At 39.9% G+C, this 20,275-nt stretch overlaps 1 protein-coding gene across 2 annotated transcripts; it reads right to left on the bottom strand.

Moving 5' to 3' along the window:
- Positions 1 to 5,024: 5,024 nt before the first annotated feature.
- On the bottom strand, positions 5,025 to 18,211 carry LOC112452240 (sphingosine kinase 2-like). Of its 2 annotated transcripts, none has more exons than XM_025012361.1 (7): positions 16,669 to 18,211; positions 9,579 to 9,930; positions 8,802 to 9,173; positions 8,117 to 8,361; positions 7,947 to 8,039; positions 7,248 to 7,387; positions 5,025 to 7,169 (listed from the first exon to the last, which is right to left on the bottom strand). In XM_025012361.1, the coding sequence occupies exons 1-7, from the start codon at positions 17,228 to 17,230 to the stop codon at positions 6,981 to 6,983; spliced, it is 1,953 nt and encodes a 650-aa protein (XP_024868129.1). In that variant the 5' UTR covers positions 17,231 to 18,211; the 3' UTR covers positions 5,025 to 6,980. The 2 variants fall into 2 exon arrangements, with proteins under 2 accessions (XP_024868129.1, XP_024868128.1); XM_025012360.1 differs by having other exon boundaries at positions 7,947 to 8,045; positions 16,669 to 18,209.
- Positions 18,212 to 20,275: the final 2,064 nt, after the last annotated feature.

The following is a 20,275-nucleotide window of genomic DNA, read 5'->3' as shown; positions in this document are numbered from 1 at the left end:
TACACCACTGTGGTTTTTTCCCCTCCATATAATATATATATATATATATATATATATAATGTATATTATACATAATATAATCGTGAATAATACGTTTTTTATGTAGTTACAACAATTTCAAAAACATCTTTTTCGATTCATACCACAGCACACTCTATTGATATCTCCTCTAGAGTGATACGTAGGTAATATTGGACGAAGACAAGAAATGGACACTGCCAAATTTCTAAGTTATATTTAATAAACGACGTCGGACATCGTTGCGCTATGATATGTAATGACGTTTAATTAAGTGGAATTGCGATTCATACTTGTCATCGCGCGTTATTTCACACGCGAATTTCGCGGAGACGTATCGGTAAACTCGTGACGAAATTTCAACGAAATCGTTTCATACGTTGTGTTTGCATGCATACGCATCCATGTCTTACTGAAAGTGAAATAAAGCGTGAACTTTAGCGTTTCCCACATTTGTAAGAGATGGCGTAGGGGAAGCAAAAAGTCAAATAGCTTGTCAAATTTGAATGTAAGAAGTTGAAGAGGCGTATATTTGGTGCATATTTCTACAGCTTGATCTCTAATTTGCACGAAAATACAAGGGCGGAATCTAGGGCGGAATCTCTCATAAAACGAAAAGATGGACATAAGATCAAAAGAAACACAAACGTAGATTGGGGATATATCCTCCTTAGTTAAAGCGAATTGTAAAGACTGCAAAAACCGTGGGATTGTAATGTGCTATTGCATTCTCTAACCCTGACCTGGTATTTATTATATACCTTGTTTTCCTTATATATACGTAGCAATGAAGTAAGTCCCATTATAGACGGTAACTAATTATATCTATCTGTATATAGATTTATCGATATACCTATTTGAAGCGATAATGTGATGAAATGGCTAAATATAACTTCCTAGGTTTCATTATTCACAAAAAAGAAATCACTAGTGCTGTTTTATGTCATACATCTGATATGAGAACTAATATTTATTAGTTTGTATTGAAAAAAATTGATATTTATCAGGTCAGCGTTATAGCGAAAAGCGAGAGTTTCGAGCATTTTTCCCCCTCAAATTTGTCATTTAAGAAAAAGGCCCTAGATGATTTATGTACAATCTTGTTGTTCTATGCTTCCAGATTCGCCCTCGAAAGAGTATTACCGCGCGATGTTAATTAAATGTGGCGTTGTTTATTATTGATGAAAAAGTTTCTTTTTTTTTAAATGCGCGAAAGCGGCGTTTTGCGAGTTTTAGATTCTCCCATGCTCATCTCGATTTAACGATCCTAAAGCGATGCGAGACGATTCGACGATCCGTTGCCGTTTCTTTCCCTTTACCGTATTAAGTAGGATAAACAAAGGACACTGCGTCGCACCGATGGTGCGTTACTAATGATTTAAGTCATTTAAGGCGATTGACCACGCGTTCCAACATCGGGAGCGTCATCTTTGCGACTTCGCAGCGTTTTTTGTACGAGAGTTTACACCTGATTTCTACACGTGTCCGCGGGGCGAACACGACTCGCGATCGCGCCGATCGTCCCTATCGCGCGTAGAAATCGAAAAGTTTGGAAAGGAGAGCCGTTAAAGTTAACGCCGCGCGTAAGTCCGTGCCGGCTCGCGCGGATTTTTAATCGCCGCGACGAAGCGCGGGTTCCCCCGCACGTCCCGCAGAGCCGAGGGAGATGTTGTCTAGTTAATTAATCGCTATCGCGAAACACGAAGTTCACGTTTCGTTCGGCCGTGCGTGTCGAATCGGCGCGTCCGTGCGCGTCTAATCGGAGCGGAACGTGCGCCGCGCGACGAGGGAGATCGTAAGAAGGCGAAAGTTATACTGCCAGTATCGTGTGTACATATTATGTGACTCCCACATCCTCCTCATCGCCCGCCTGCCCTCCCTTCCCTTTTTTAACGTATTAATATCCTTACACACTTACACACACACACACACACACACACACATACACATCCAGCGTAGCGCATATAGTTGATACGTTATATTACCGTTTGTATGGCGATTACAGAGCGTGCGATAACGAGCTCGAGGGAAGCTCGGCGTGTTACTTCCAGAGCGGATTCCACCGTCGCGTCGCCGCTCTCGGCGGCATATTCTAGTGTTCTTCGTTATGAGATTTCAATTGCGAGACAATGGAAATTATATCTCGGCACTCGCGATGCGTTCTTCACCCACGGCGCGTCCTCGACTGCTCGAGGGGAACCGAAGAGTTCCTCGAGTAAGAGCTTACCACCGATTAGACAACTTTTCATATGTCCGTCCTATGTTTCAATTCTGCTAATGACGAATTTATATTTTATTCTTGTTTGTTTTATAGACTTATTATGGTCAAAATAATTTTTATACTTATAAATTATTAAATTCACTTTTTTTTACCAATAAACTTCTTAGGCACTGACTCGAATGTTTTTGAAAAGCGCACCGTACTCAGCTTGAAAGTTGTTGGCGAACGTTATTCGAACTTGAGGAACTCTAAGGAGAACCGTGATCGAGCGTTCCCGGAGTCACTTTACGCAATCCGGAGATTCGTGTGATAACCCCGATTTGGCCTTCGGTCTCTCACCGAAATCAAAATCCTCGGAAAAAACGCTCGCGCGAGCGAAAACGCTTTAGCCAATGCATTAAATTAGCGAGCTGTTACTTGTAAATTTAGAGTATTCTACGTTGTTGAATGAAACGTTCTCCGATCGGTCGGGCTGTCCAACAGGACCAGTTTTGTAAAGATAATTTCGACCACGTTTGGAATTTGTATTTCATATAACACGTTAAATAACGCGTTGTAAAATTGTTTCGCCGTAACGTTGGCCGAAATCGAGAAAAGACGAGACCAACTCGATTGTTGTCGATTTTTCGCGATCACGAAAAGTGCAAAAAGTTTATTTTATAGACACAACGTTATTTTACGGCGCCTGAATGATGTATACGCACGAAAAGGTTGATCCATTTTCTTCGATTTTTTATAAAACACAAATTCGAGTGCTAGTTGGTCGAATACAGAATACATCGTGATTCGTTGCGTGCCGGAAGGTGTCCCGCTTGTTTGCTAAAAGTATTGTATTTATGGAGTCGGCAGTTTTGTTCACCTAATAGCGTTATGCTCGATTGAGGCAAAAGCAAAGCGCGCCGATCGTTTCTGACGATTATTAGTTCGATGTATAAGAGCGTGCAACGCGTATCACAAAATGTTCGTACCAGCAACGTGTTCGTAATAAATTCTACCGTTATAGATAAATATAGTTTCGACAATATTGTAACGTGAGGTCATTTTCGCGGGGTGTTCATAATTTCGTAATTCGATATAATTCTCACAACGAAAGAGACCCAAACGACAGCGTCCACACGTGCCAACGGCGTTGGTAGTCCCTATCGTTCGAGAGAGAGAGGAAAAAAAAAAGAGAGAGAAAGAATTTCGCCGCTCGAAGTCCAAATTCGTAGGGATTATTTTAGGTAGTAAGTACTCTCGCGATTCCCGTGCGATTTTGCAGCTAGTATAAATTTCGAAAGCAGGCCTCGCCGGGAGGCGAAATGGATCGCCGAGCCGAGATCGATTCTGTAATCTTCTGTGCGGAGAGACTGCGATTGTGAAACGTGTGGAAAAGTGAGAAGCGTGGAGGAGCGCCTCGAATGCGAATGCACTTAATTTGCTCGTTTGTATGTGTGTGTGTATGTGTGCATACGCGTGTATGTATGTAAGTGTACATTTGTGTACGTGTGTACGATAAATTTTAAAAAGAAAGAGAGCTGATTGATATTTCGGAATTAATAATTTGTCATCTCAGAGGCGATAGGACCAGCGGATACAAAAAAAAAACCGAGATAAATGCGTCTGTCCCGATCCTCCGGTTATTCGATTGGGAAATTCCGCGGGAACCGTCACCGTTATTACGAATCTCTCGGTTCCTTCTTCCCGGACTTTTTTTTTCGCGCTCGCGCGCGTGTCGCTCGCGCGACCCGCGGGGAGACGACGTTTCGGCCGTTTCGCCAAAATTGATGTGTGATAGAACCCACTTATCTCCGCAGATCTCCGAATTTTACGTTTCTGCGTATATTTCCATTTTTAATATTAATTCAGTGGACTCTGTATATACACCGCCTGCGCTGCGTACGAATATTGCGATTGTTGCCTTGGCCGATATCCTTCCCCGTAGCTTTCTTCCCCCGATCGTTCGAGGACCCTCGGAATCCTCGGGACAGCGGCCGATCGACCTTTCGTTGATCGATGAGTTCTAGCGCGACTAAAATGACAAAAAAAATTCATCATTATTCTTCGCATTGTATATACAGCCATCGCTCAGCCCGTTCGGAAATCGATTTCCTCAGGATAAACTGCCAGACTTGTTCGAGGAATCGTTTCCGTAACGGGAGTTACAAGAGACAATCGTTCGTTGAATTTTCAGTCGGAGCAAAAAGCTTTCCCGTAGAATTCTTCCTCGCGATAACGTACAACGACACGTACGACGTCTTTATGACTCGCGATTCTGTTATCAATTCCGTAGGCGACCCAGACAACACACACACCGTGTCCAAAATCGGGACGTATGTGAAGTCTGGGGAGTAGTGAAGCCTCGCGACGAAAAGAAGATCGAGGGAAACGGAAAGGGATCGGCCAGGGCATTTTTATGTTTATAGTATATATACGGATATGTATACACACAAAATGCTCTGGAGTTATCGCCGATTTCATCGATCTACGGGATTCTCTCGCGCCGATGTAGGGAAACGCGACTTCTGAAGTATTTTGTATCGGCGCGCGCGATACTTCTCGCGATCTTTCCGACCACGAATTTTCTCACGTAGATCCAACTTGGTTGGGCTACGAAGTAAAAACAATTTTCAATGCGAGGTTTACATTGTCCGTCGTTACTTTTGTCACGATTTCGCTACCGAATTGGTGCGAGAGAATCCGTTGATGCAAGCGTACAACGGCGACGGTCTCGGGGACGCACCCGTACATGCATATAAATAGTTTTACTTAAGATTATCTTAACGAGCTACAATTCTGTCCCTTCTTTTTTTTTTGTCTTTTTCGAGCTGTCGTCGTCGACAGCTCTCACGACGCGACGCGCCGTGCCGTCGTCGCCGCGCCAAATCGCGGGATTTGCGTGTCCAATTTTTATCGCACGGCACGACCGGCGACCGGCGCTCGCCTGTTGGGGAACCGTGCTCTCCGTGTTCATTGTTGTTTTACTCAGCTTGTGTAAAGAGACTGATCCATAAACTCCCTCGCTCCTTATCATTTCTCATACTTCATCCGTTTTTCATCGTCATCGACTCGAGTGACGCTCATACGGAGACCCACGTACAAAAGGGAGGTTTAAAGCGAGAGGGGAAAAAGGAGACGAGGTCGATCGACGACGATCGACGATCACGAACTCGCTGTTGTAAAGAGAGAATAATAAACGATACGTGTAGACCTAACACAAACGGCAACCTCTTGCCTTCCGTTACCCAAAAATATCTCCTTATGAATATTAATACCGAGGCAAATCCCCCAACATTGCACGTGTCACGGAGCGTTGTATGAGTCGCGTTTCTGAAATGCGGCAACGGAGTGAGCGATCGATCTTATCATTTATTGTTTTATAACGTAAACAATGAGCACGAAATTTAATCAATTCAATGAATTACGACGCGTTTGGAGATTGATTTGACTGCGTCCGAAGAAGATGTATACGTGTTTTTATCGCGTTCACCGTTCTCATTGAGATTTATCGCATTTAGAATTGATTATTCATGAATTGAGGAGGTCAGGAACAGGCTCACAAATTGATGACGAAGCGTCGCTGGCTCCTGGATGCGCGTGTATCGTATATGTGGTGCTCTCTTTAACAGACACTTTAGTGAAACGATTCCCAAACTTTTCAAACTATCGCAGTACTTTCCTACCACGAGAAAATGTGGCGAAACTATAAATGTAACTGTACATGATATCGAGTTAGGATTATGTAAGTGACGAAAGATGATAAAAATCCGGGAACGGAAAAAGCTTGGTTTAATAAAACAGCTTTCAAACCTCAACTGCGTTTATTAAGTATAACATCGCGCATGAAAAAAGAAACACTGATTTTAATTAAAGGGGAAATTTAATTGGGAGAACTAAATCTCAATATTTGTGCATTCCAAGAATGATATACGTATCGTACGTAATTAATTTCTGTGATTGTACGATTTATTATTTCCCGTCATGAGTTATTCTTTTTACATGGAAATAAAAGTAATAAAACAGCTCGTATGTAACCAAACCGATTGCTGCGGCATGTTACTTATCGTTAAAATACTATTTTATTTATGCAGCATACATATCAAACCGTAAACAATGCAGTATCATTTTTACTGTGCGTTAGATGTAAGACGCAAACGTATTAAAATGTGATAATAAAGTTTACACTTTTCTGATGCATTTGGTTAGTATTGATTCGCAAAATATTTGTGTAAAAAAACACAATTCATTAATTTATTTAACATGGTAACAAAATATAGTATCTTACGCGTAATATTATATAGTTTACAATAGTGAGCACAAATAATATCATTATGTTGCATGTATAGATACACTGTACAAACTGATAGAAAACTTTACAAAATAGCTAAATGTATCTATTAAAATGCAACAGATTTAACCCGTCCAGCTCTAGCTTAATAAATAATTTATATACATATATAATATCTATATGTATATATATTTATCTATCGATCTCTTCATTATAAGGAGGGAAAAGAATTCTTCTTGAGCGAGCGCATCGCAAGTTAATAGATTGAGATTTAAACAGCCTACATAGATTGTCAATTTAAAGTTTACAATCCGAAATACCTTCATAAGATATTAATACATATTAACAGTTTGGTATTACTAACTAATTTACTCTAAGCTAACCTAGAACAAATCCTTCATAGGATTATATCCGAAGATTATTTGATTTTGTTGTTGATATCACCATGTTGAATATACATGATTATCATTTATGTCAGGGTGTCATCACCGATGCTAGAGAAGAGAATATCTCGGCTTGCAGCGGTCCATAATCAACTTCTTCGCCGTCTACAGTTATATGTCCACTCGTTCCTTCCATAGGTTCTATCCGGAATGCCTTCACAGGTATCATATCAACGCCAGGACAAGTCACATGAGTCCCGCTACTCAGGCCTAATAAAAACTAATAAGCGAATACGAGTGTTACATGAGCCTACTGTTTTCTTTTTCTTCCTTTATCCTGCTTTATAACATAGCTTACTTGTACTAAGTTGGCCCGTGTGATACCGGCTTTAGCTATTAAAAGCCAAATAATCCCATCTTCTAATGTAGCACGTGGCGCAAAAAAATAATCCTGGCCCAAATGCGTTTGATAAGCTGCATGTACCATTATAAATTCTCCTGCAATTTTAAGCATAAAACCTTCTGTGTATACATAAACACACCATAAAATTCGTCTTTGATTTACATGCATTGTAAAGGACAGTATAAAAATTCTATGAAATTATTTTCCCAATGCATCATACATATTGAGCATTGTAACGCAACTGAAAAGTGCTACATTACATTATAAATATTTTTTCCAAGTATGATCCATTTCATTCGGCGTTTTATTAAGTGGTACGTGACGTTACTTCGAATTTAACTGGAGTTAAAGGGTTAATAAGTGATGCATTACGCGACAACCTTTGGCACCGTATATATACGACTATATTATATGACAATTACAACAAATACACGTCTTTGAACTCATCTTTCATAAACGAATCTTATAAGCTACAAATGTTACAACTCAAATGTTTATCCCGCCTATATAATTTCTAAATACTTCGGTAAAAAATTTAATTAAACGTATATTTATAAGAAAAGCAGATAAAAAAAGAAATTTGTTTAAAATTTTCAAAAGTCCGAAATTCGAAATGCCAGTACAAGACTTTCGTTATTTAAGCAATTGCCTTACCTTGAACTGTTGTCCAGCAATTTGAGAGTTGCGTTGTTAATGCCGGAAGTGTAGATGACGGCCCATACATAACTTGATTGTTACAGATGTTTTCTGCACCTTAACGATATAGATTTATCATTATGGATATTATAAATTCAATAGAGGTACGTTCGATTTTAACAACATACCAATCTCTGTGCTATCATTGTCCTCCATACTGTGATAACTCGAGACCGAACCTGTGCTGAAATAAGTTGACTTCGCCGATGTTGCGGAGTAGAAACTATCAAGTCTGTGCCTCCTCTCGTTTTCCGTCTCGAGATTCAGGTTCTCAGTTATCACGTCGTTATCGTCGCAACCGTTTAAATCGTGCGATGATTCACCGAAAGTATTGTAGAAGCCTTTTGGTTCCGATTCTGGTTTGGCACAACACCTACATTTATATTTTTTTCTCATAAATAAGCTCAATAAATAGCGAAGAAAAATGGTATACATAATATATCATTTTCCTTTAATATATAGCATTTGTGTAAAATTATCGAAAATATTTTCAGATTAGGAGCAAATTATTGAACTCGAATATGCAGTGTGTATATATACTTCAAATTCAATACACACACAGCATACTTACAGTAACACTGTTTTCGAGCACACAGATTCAGTTTCTTTGTATCTCCAAATATATAAAATATACGAGCTTCGAAAGAATCGATGATAGAACTTTTGTACGTGTACTTTGAAATCATCATTGATATCTGGCACGTGGCACGTCGACAAACGGTCACGCTGCCGGTCGTGCCTTAATACATGCGGTTATCTGTCTCATTACATTCTATTAAAAAATCCATTATAATCATTACGCTGGATTATTACCTGTCCAATTCGTCGCCGTAACTTCTCGAATGCGACAGTATGTTCTCCGCGACATAATCCTTGTGATATATATTGCCGTTTTCCATATTTTCCGTCGGAGGGACCTTGTTGCAAGGTAAATACGACACTTTGCCTTTATACGTTCTCAATCCTATTAGGCGCGCTACGCTCCATACGGTAAATCTTTGGCCTCCGATAGCGCGTAGTCGTTCACTTTCTATGTCAATGTCGGCGAGGAGACCCCAACCCACCGACAGAAACGAGAAAAGGATCTGATTCCTTGTTTCTACACGCACGATGTCCATCGATGTCCTTTTGCATTTGACCGCCGATAGCGCGCTGATAAGCAAAGGATTGCGGTCGTATGGCTCTCTGAAACATCATCCTATTCTTAGACCGTGACACACCTTTAGCCATAACTTTATCGAGATATCAACAGATCAAATAAAAGTGCAAGACTTTTCTCGATCATAAAATGTATAATCCGTTTAATACTGATATATGAGTTTGAGCAACGCTCGAGTTGGAATGATAATATAATCGGCAATTGCGTTTTCTCACGCAAGGCAGTTCTTTCGAAAAAAAAAACTTTATCGACATCGTGTTTCACATGAATCATTTCGTGGAACGAGACCGATAATGAAACGTGAGTTCTATTCGAATTAAGTATACACGTCATAATCCACGAGTGATTAAGCCGAAAATTGTGACGTGATTACATGCAATTCCGTGTCGAGAGACGACGATAACCGCGTGAGATTAAAGAGGAGGACCTACTTCTTGGCATAGGCGATGGACTTCGCTAAGCCGTTGCCGGAGCCGCATGGTATCACCCCGAGCGACAATTCGCGCAGAGCCTTCTCCCAATCGGGCCTTTGGAAAAGTCCGTTCAGCACCTCGAAGACGATTCCGTCGCCACCGACCATCAGCAGGCCGCTCCACTGATAAATATCCCTCGTGCGCACGAACTCGCGAGCGTAATTGGGACATTTGGTAATGTGAATCTCGTACGATGTCTCCGCTTCCGACAGGATTGGATGGATCCTCTTCTGGAAGGTTTCCCTGCCCCTGCCGGGTCCCGATTTCGGGTTCAACAGCACCAGGAGCTTCCGATTTTCGCCCGGACACGCTGAAACATTAGCGAGAGAATGCAAGAGTTATGCATTATATTCGTCCCAGAACCTTTTTACTATTATATCTTATCGTTTCGTCGTTACCGCTACTTGAAAGGCATGCGTTTCTAACAACCTCGAGAAACCTTCCTCGGACAAACAATTCCGAAACATATGCGAGATATTCGTCTTGTAATTTGTGCACACCACAGTTTTTCAAAACAATGCGTTCGAAATCTTTCTTCGGACAACAGATACTTTCGAAAAGCGATAAAATGTTTAGGTTCAATGGATTCCTTATCGCTGAATCCGTCGATTCTTATCAGACTGTCATACTCATTTCCAGAGAAAACGTAGAAAGCTCGTCTTGTGTCGCACAAAGTTGCTATTGTTCGGTATGCAAAGTGCATTACGTTCCTCTTTATCACCTCGAGAAAACTTTCGAAAAAAAAAAAAAAAAACGAGAATCCGGCTTTAAAAAGTTCTCAGCATTCTGCTGCAATCGGTAAATTATAAACGTTCCGCTATTTAATTTTAATGTTTCAATACATTTACAACTGCGAACACAATTACGAAATACCTACGCAGAATTAGATTGATGTTCGCAACACATTTTTGTCATATATCGAGGCTGATATATTCGTTTTAGAACATATACTTTGACAGATGACTTGACACCGAATAAATAACAGTTTAATCATGATTGCATAATAGGTAGCAGTTCTTTGTCTTTTATGTACGACGCACAAATATCAACATTTATCTCTCCTCTGACGAGACGTGAAGAAACACGTGATGTAAAAAAAAAGATTGATTTAAGAGGACATAATTTAGTTTTTCGTAGCATCCGTGTTAAGCGTGTTAACGCCGTGTAAAATTTATCGCGCATAATCAGCGCCTATGTTCAACAATGGATTTATAATTTATACAAATGTGTTTATACAAGTAATGTAATCTATAAAAATAACAGTCGCATCTTGATGCAACTGTTGATTTATTACCCAAATTCCAGTAAGTAGAAAGCATGCATATTTTGCAAAAGAAAGTCGTCTGTAAGTTATTATAGTTACTGAAGCAACAAATAATAAATAATCTCTTTTTTGTATTTAAATAATAAATATTAAATACGCTCATGCGTTTCCACCTTTAACAAAGAAGAATATAAAAGAAAATCCCCTCACTCTGCTATTTCACAATTATAATTTGCAGCCGTCAGAGGTCGATCACGCACGTGTCACCAATCTCAATCGCTTATATCCTCAACTTCATATTGTTAAATTAATATGAATATTAATATTAATATTAAATATTAATATTAATATTTAAAAGATCGTGTATGATATATAAAACAGGATTAGAAAAGAATTTTATTACTTCTCAAGAAGATCTGGCTCTGCCTTTAAATTTATCATTTATTTACTCGCGATAAAAGATAAATGCAATCTAATGTTAAGTAGCCTGAAACGTTCAATCCCATAATGTATTGTCTGCAACAATAAGATAAATGATATACATCCGATATTTTCTTTATGCTATCGGTAAGCCGCGCAAGATTGGCGACCATGTTGAAAGCGTATGACGGCATGTTAACGACAGAAATAATAGAAAACGTCGAGAGATACATATATTTGCGCGAGAGTCATTTTGCTGTTAGCATAAGTACGTGTCTTCTATTAATGGGACTCGCGTAATTCTTTGGGTAATTATCATTTCATGAATGTACATTAAAGATTGGTAATCATGATTAGCTGTCTCACAACATCTACGATTTATCGATAAGAAGATTGAACGACATCACTCGTTCAATTCAAACGGAGCGTAACTATTCGTTATCTCTGATTTAAAAGAAATTTTAGATGCGGGCGAGCAAGAATTATCGGCGCGATGGAAAACCTTGCTGTTAACGTGTCCCACGTCTTTCTTCGAGCGCATAAATTGTCACGCCACTTGCATAGATCGCTGCTGCATAAAAGGAATAAGAGAAAAAAAGGACACCGCGAGCGTTGGCTCAGTGAGGCCTTTCTATTTTTAAATCGAGGCTACTTACTTAAAAGGCGTCGCGAACAAAATTCAAGGAGATAAGAAACTAGCCGAGAACTTATCGCTTTCTGGAAAACGCGTTAATCGCGTACACGCGGAGCGCACAAACACTCGGCTTTCTCGTAAAAACTTTCCCGACGTCGGATCGCTTCGAGAGGCGATTATTGTTTTTTCAATCTTCTATATCAGTGTTTACCGTAAATAATGCGTTACGTAACCGCGAGCGCGACGCAACCCGTGCCGCGGTAATTCGTTTTACAAGCACGCGATCTTTTCCGACATTTCCGCGTTCGCGGAGCAAAACGAGCGAGCACAGGCAAAATACTTATGTATGTATTTAAATAGGCCGATACTTTCGATAGCGCCGACGTCATTGCATAGTTAAGAATTATGACGCTATTAGAGCATTGATTACGCATACGGCACTGCGATACAAAGGAGAACGAACTAAAACTGTTAACTTATTGTAACGAAGTTTAAGCGGCCTTCAAGGGTTATCAAGAACAAGATAAAGCGGATTATCACATAAAATAAGACGTGACGACGTGACACATCTCGTATCGCACCTTCATGTAGATATTTATTATCTGCCAATACACGCGAATATTTCGAAAAGATTAATCCACCGACATGCGCATCTGAAACGTGTGAGAAACTAATTGTGTTACAAAATTTATTAAAATTTTTTCTACAATTTTGATATTCGACGATGACACCATGTGCATTATGAATTCAACATGTGTCAAGTGACAATCGACGTCTACAAGATAAATGTCTACTTGATCGATGATTTTTGCATACTGCATTCTTCAAATAAACATTCTTCAGATAACCGATCAGCTGGATCAGCTAGATTGTAACCTGTTCGTACTCTGCACTCGATGCCCGAGGCTAACAGGAAAAAATACCGGACTTTGTCGCATTGAAGGACAAAAACGTTATTACCGTAATGGATATCATTTCGCAAACTCAAGTTCGAACTCGAGTAAAACAGCGTACTGGACTTTCCTCTTTATACTTCAAAGTGATCGAGACGCCTGTATACGACAGCATGATGCTGAATATCGCGCGCGGTATACGCATATGTGTGTATGTGTGCGCGCGCGTGTCGCGGAAAGATATCAATCGCGTATACGGATGTTGAAATCTTGCCAATGTGTGCCAACAGGAAGATCGGAAAAATCAAAACCCGGAAGCGTTTCGCAATCGAAGCACCTCTTTTCGCGATGCGCGCAGCGCGATACGCGGTGTTGTGGCAACAAGCGTTCGCGGTCAAGCAAAAGTCACAAAGTAGGCCGGTATGCATAATCGGTTCTTATTTCAAGACCGTCTGAAGTAATGTCTTAAGATGCTAACACGGTTCTGGTTCATGACATCCTAAAGATTGTACTTAAGACGGTCTTAAATATAAGAGCCGACTATGAATACCGGTCGTAACAACGTCCCGCGTATTGTTTGCGTGATAAAAACATATGAGCGATGCAAGAATTGACGAGATATCGTAATTGCGCAAAGGGTATTAGGGAGTTTTTGCAATACCGTCTTTCAGACACGGTAACCGTATCTCATCTCTGTTCAGATACATATAGTGAATGTATCTGAACAATTCAGATACGGTTACGAGTGCAGAGTACGAACAATCTATAGCCGATCTAGCTGATCGGTTATCTGAAGAATGTTTATCTGAAAGACGGTATTGCACAAACTCCCTATTATCTGAATGATGCTCGATGTTGATCGACGAAGTTAATCGTATTTATAAAAAAAAAGCTGAAACAACTATCAATTATGATTTTTTAATAACGTTGCATAAGTGTTCTATTCACCTGCAGTTTTTCTTGCACGTTCAAGGTGCACACGTGCGAAGAAAACACACGATAATAAACGTATGTCCATATGCAACCAGTTGAAATCAGGTCAGATAAAACTCAGGATAGATATAAAAAAGGTAAAACGTTGAAACTATTGATATTTTACGTATTATCTAAAACTATTGCCGATAAATTCATTTACACCTGAGTGAGTTGATGAAGTTGATAAAGCTTTATGGCCATTGATTGATTCAATTCCTTAAAAAAAATCCATTGTTAACCAATCTTTTAATCATGTTGCTTTATCATAAATTCTTTAACAACGTCTTCTTATTGCAACGGTCAGCATTAAAAAAGATTGATTTTGAACGCGCTAAAATGCACGTAAAAATCAGTGTCAGTATAACATATAAATCTTTCTCATAAATCTTCAAACTGTTTTGTGAACGTTTTTAAAAACATTTTACAATTATTAAAAAATTGTATGCAATAACTGGGAATTTATCAATCACGGTATTGCTCCATCTCATACTCGCGGAACAAAGCCGTGTCGTCATTTCCATTTTTAATAAGAATCCAATATTTCTTTTAAATGTTTCGGAGGGAAGTGTCAAAATATTGCATTGCAAAAAACAACATCCTATATTTATGAAGAGTCCCGGCCCGCGAAGTCCCCAAATGTCACATTGTGAAAAACTGTATTATTTTATTTCCAAGATTCCTATCTCGGAAAGATATTTTATTTCCAAGATCCCTATCTCTACGAGGTTTTCGAAGTTGGTTGTGAAATTATCATTCAGATATTATCACTTATTGTACGTAAACTGAGAATGTGACGCCAGAAAAATATTAGGCCACGTGCTCCTTATATCTTCATTGCTAAAACTTAAATCGCGAGATCACGTGGACAACGCGATACGCGTATAACGACTGGGATTAGAGATTACATAAGAAGTTATGGTAACGGGTATACTGCGGGAACTAATCGCTAGGCTAGGGTACACGCGCTGTTTCCAAGTGCGCGTTACAGTCTGAATATAATTGCCATTTGCATACAAAAGCGTTGTACGTAGGGAGCACAAGTGATCATTATATATTCGATAATACACGCGTTACTGACGCTAGTTTGCGATGCAAGAAGAGATGAGTTAAAGGTCTAACAATAAGAAAAAAAAATGTAGATCAACAAGTTGTCTCTAGACTTGTGCGCGCGCATGCTTTTGTAGAAAAGAATCCCCAAATATATGTAGATTCCTAAAAATATATTATCTCTAAAAAAAAATACATGAAAATCCTTGAAATATGTTATCAATATCTCTCTTTAGTTTTCAGACTGAGAAATTAAAGAACTATTTTATTTCCGCGACATTCCAATGGAGTTTATTGAGTTTACGAACAAAACTATCCTGTCTGTGAAATATCTATCCTATCTGTGAAATAAGAAAAGGGAGAGAAAAGAAGCTGTCAAAACGGAAGAATTTGTAGAGCTACGACACAACTAAAATTGTTTGACGAAAGCTTGCTTGAAGAGAGATATTTCTAATTTTTTTGCTTTTTTAGAATTTGTTCAGAAAGATGTTATTTTACACTTTTATTTATACTTTTCTACCGGTAGAACCCCTTTCATACCCGGCTTGTACCATTAATAACGAAACATGCTGTATAGTCGTGCTTGACCCGATCGCTAAAAACGCGTAAAACCTGAATGAAAAATAATCTTCTAGCATTTATTCGTATATACTTAAATGCTAGAACAGAGCTTATAAATGCAAGATAACGTGATACGCGAATGACGCATATATTATTGTTTTACAATGAAAAACATGGGAAACGGATAATTGTAGTAATGTGTTTCCTTTACAAATATATAACTACATAAATAATACTAATTTCCTAGTATAGATTCAATTATCCTACATACGTTCGAGTACGTAGTAATAATCCATATCACGATTAAACGATACGTATATAAAATTCAATCTGCGAGATCGAAATACAAGCAGCAAATGGTAGGTTGTCGCGTAGAATATTTATTTCGTTGGTGCACTACGTGGTATATCTACTAAATCTCAATCCTTTCTCTTGATCGCTACATTTATTAAACATCTTAATTTCACGAAAGAAATACATATGTCCATATTTCTTGCTATAAAGTAAAGGTACCAATACCTGGACACGTATCTGTGTCTGGATACCTTTAAAAAAACATAAATTTATGAAAATAAACGTTTGGATATTATAACTTAAGTTTCAAACTACAAGAAAAAATACTTTTATCTTTGATTTTAATACGCGTTATACTTATAAATAATAAAGGTGTCCGGATATAAGTACATGTCCGGGTATTGGTACCTTTACCTTAAGTCATTGTATATAATTTTTTATCATTCTATGGAATTTTCCGTCAAGTTAAAATATTTGATGAAAATATAGCAACCAACATTGGGATTAGCAGATACCACTCGGTACACCAACGAAATAAATATTCTCCGTAACAACCGGCTAATCGTTGCTTATATTTCAACCTCGTAGATCGGATTTGCTCAGTGATGTAACACAGATTAAGATCTGTTTTAAATCTATTTACGCCTTTCAAACGTGCGACCGGATGTATCGCCGGATGCCGTTATTGTCGTTATACCCCGAGTATACCTACCAAAGGTCTATTTACCTGAAAGAAATCGACAGAAATTGACTTGGAGCAGATATCGTCAAAACGATAGAATATTTTATCGTTCGTATCGACAATCTTATCCAGCTAGCGTAGGACGCGGAATCGTATAAAATACATCGTTTAATCAACGCTTTATTTTTTCGCTCCGTGTCCAGACGATCAATGCATGAGCGTCGAGCGAAGGAGAATCTTCGACGAAAGGTCCGATTATCGAGATTGTTCACACTTACCTCCGACCAGGGTCTCCAGGTTTCCGTGGCTGGGGCTCATCAGGTTCTTGGGTACCGGCACGTTGGCGACCAGGCACTTGATCGCCAGCCGCCACCTGCTCGCCTCGCGCAGGTTGTCCTCGTACTTGTCGAAGCTGCGAAAGCGCAGGGTGATGGTCGTGCGCTCGCGCCTCAACGTGACCTTCATGCGCGTCTTCTTGAGCGTGTACGCGTATATGTAGAGGTAAGCCGACGTGTCGAGCTCGTCGCAGTGCTGGTAGAGCTCGGCCGACTCCACCAGCTTCATCTGCGACTTGGACGCGCCCGGTCGGCAGGCGCAGCTGCCCGCGTTCCTGCGCTTCGACCGCATGCATCTGCAGCCGATTATGTCGCCGAGGGCGATCGTCTCGATCTTCGCCGCCCCGTTGTGCTCCTTCTGCAGACTCAGGCCCTTCTCCGTCAGCTTCACCTTGTAGTACGTGTTCCGCTTCGACGTCACGTAGAAAATCTCCTCGAGGACGGCGCTCGAGGCCCCTTGAACGCTGTCCTCCATCGTGCGCCGATGATGCTTGCGTTCCACCATTTGAACGGAGTCCGGACCCGGAAGGTATTAACTTGAAGTGAGAAAAAAACGACCGCCCCGGCTCCGGCGATATCCACGCGCCAATATATCTGTATCCGTCTTTCTCTCTTTTCTCGCTTTATCGGTCAAGTGTTACCGATTTCTCTCGCTGATTTCTTATCCGCGCGCACACGGCGATCGATCAGGCGACGATCGCATGGGAATTCCGAATTCCGACGGGAGATGAGTAAACACCGCCGTAAACACGACGATTATATACGCCGTAAACAAACGATAGAGCCCGGGATTATCTACGCGCTCATGCCGCGCCGTTCGGCGCTCGATAACGTAACGTAACGATAACGAGAAGAGATCGGTGGGCCGGCGTTCTCTATCGTCGGCTCACGATACGGCTGACGGCTGCTCTGCAGCACGTGTAGACGAGCGGGCGGACCGGGCGCGAGTGCCTGCCGACGATTATCATCGAGACGCCGTTGGAGGAGAAACGTCTCTCTTGGTCGAGCCGAACACAACTCTCGCGGGGTTTCCTTTTTCCGCGACTGACTGGCCGCGTAACCCTCCCGACGCTAGGAAATCACAGATGTTGTTCGACGATCTCGAGACTCGAGACAAGGACCACCACCACGCACACGCGCCTGATTTTTGCCGTTGCGGGATCGAGCCTTAGGTCCCGCTCGCCGACGGGCACCCGCTTAACCACCGCACTGTTTCACCAGTCACCACCGCTCGGACTCGACGCGCTAACGACAGATAACGACTCGCGCGAGCGGCACTCCGAGGTCTCCGAGGTCTCCGAGCTCCGCGAGTGACGTCGCCCGACGCCCGACGTGTGTGATTCAAATGCACGGGTGTCGCGACGCGACGAAGCCGAGAGACGGCTGCTCCATGCCGTTCAGGCCCGTATTTATCGGGGCTGCTAACCCTGCTAACGAGAGAGCCAGCTAGAGCCAGCCTGCAAGCAGCGCGTCGACCGTCGGCACCGTCGCGTCGCACCTCCCCACTACTCCCGCTAGCACCGCTACCCTCTCTACGGTGCATACATAGCTTGTCTTGCCCTCCCCTCACCCCCGTCCCTCTTCCGCCCTCAACCCGCGCGTCGACGAACGGAGTTGGAGTTTCCAGCTGCGCGGTGAACTTTAAGGCTGCGCCACGAATGAGAGTTCTGTTATACTGCAACCATTCTGCGCGTAATAACTTGACGATTAGTTTTTCGTAACAATAGAATAGTTTAATGAGGTAAACGGTAATTTGGCTCGTTCGTGGAGAATGGTAACGAGCCGAGTTAAGACCGATACAAATCCGAGCCTGCAAGTCCGTGCAATGACACAAAGCGTCGATTATATTCCTTATGGACCTTTCAATCAAATTTGCTTCCAATAATAAACTTTCAATATCCCTTAACACTTCTTTTTTATAATGAATATATCATACTATATGTAGTAAGAAAGCAAAAGATAAACTATATGACTTGTGTTGCTCGAAATAGAGAAGTCTGTCGAATTATAAAAGAAGAAAAATGAGAGATTTATATGTGATAAAATATATATTTGCTTTAGATTAGTAAAAAGAAGAAGCGATAGAGATAGAGAACGTTAATTTCGTAAACATTAATAGTGATATCGGAGCTGACTTGAAACTTTGTGCTCGTATTTGTTTGGGTGTTTGCTTCTTCTTTTTTCTGTCTCGACTGATTATCTTCCCCAATTTAGAACATACAGCACCACTATCTAAGCATTTATTAAATTTTACTCTTTCTTTCTCTCTTCCAACTGTCTTAAAATTATATTTAATAAAGGCAACTCACTGTGAGTAAGGTAAGAATGTACGCCGATGCTATATTTTTACAGTGTGAAGCAGCTTTAAAGCTTCTCCGTGTAAGAAAGAGGAGGAAGCAGAGTGTGCAGTTGCACGATAAAGCAACGGACAATAAGGTGGCAAGGGGCCCTTATCGTAAATATTGTTACTGTAAATAATGATAGAATTCAAAGAAATGCATAATTGCGACGAACAAAACAAAAGACTTTCATAAATATTTTATTATTGCATCCTCAATTAAATAGCATTTATAATAAATTTATTTTTCTAATCAAAAATATAATACGCTAAATATAATTTCGATGTTCTCTATTTATTATATTATTATCATTATTTATGAGATATTATTATCATCATTAATATCATTATTTATGAGAAATTTCTACAAAAGTATTGATATTATAAAAAATTTTCTAGATTATTGTATTTAAATATAAATACGCATATACTTTATTTTTATGTATATTTTTATTATTATATGTATGTGTTTGTGTGTGTGTGTGTGAGTGTGTTCTTATTTTGTTTACTCTCTTCGTTATTGTTATTGTCGTCGTACAGCCTAAAAATATACATTAAATCAGTATACCTACTTTAAGCAGTCCGATTAGATATGTTAGTCTTAATATCACATTTGTCGCATATATAATGAATGTCTCAGCATTTGTCTCCCGAAATGAATAAACATCTTCAACGGGGAAACGAACTCATTAAATATAATATCTTAATTTGAGATTTTTAAAACTTTTTGTAACATTTTTTTATTGTTATTTTATTTTAAAACAAGAGCGAAATATATATCAGCGACGATAATCATAACGAAAATCTGTATCTGTACCTTGAACTTTGAAAGATATTGATTGCATATAAGTATGCGTTAACTAGGTTTTAGATTTTTCTTTTGATATATTTATTTGCAGACTTCTTTTTTTTTAATTCATTAATTTCTATTTTTTTTCGAATGTTCGATTAAATATCTGAATTTTCGCAAGCGAAAAATGAATCAAAGTTTGCTACGCTTTGCAATTACAATTTACGGCCGGAATTATAATTTTCAATATTTAGAAGTAACGTCAAAATTGTATATATTCTTCTGATAACAATCTTTCGAAAGTTTCGTATTCCATCTATAAAAAAAAGAATGTATTCCACCCTTTTGAAATACTTTTGCGTATACGCATTGCTTAAAACTTTTTGAACAACTCGTGTATATATAACCCCGGATAGCCAAAT

This window comes from Temnothorax curvispinosus, unplaced genomic scaffold, assembly GCF_003070985.1.
Source record: "Temnothorax curvispinosus isolate PA1 unplaced genomic scaffold, ASM307098v1 QBEX01003113.1, whole genome shotgun sequence".
NCBI lineage: Eukaryota > Metazoa > Arthropoda > Insecta > Hymenoptera > Formicidae > Temnothorax > Temnothorax curvispinosus.
The sequence above is the reverse complement of the archived record's forward strand: the minus strand, read 5'-3'. Positions and strand labels throughout refer to the sequence as shown.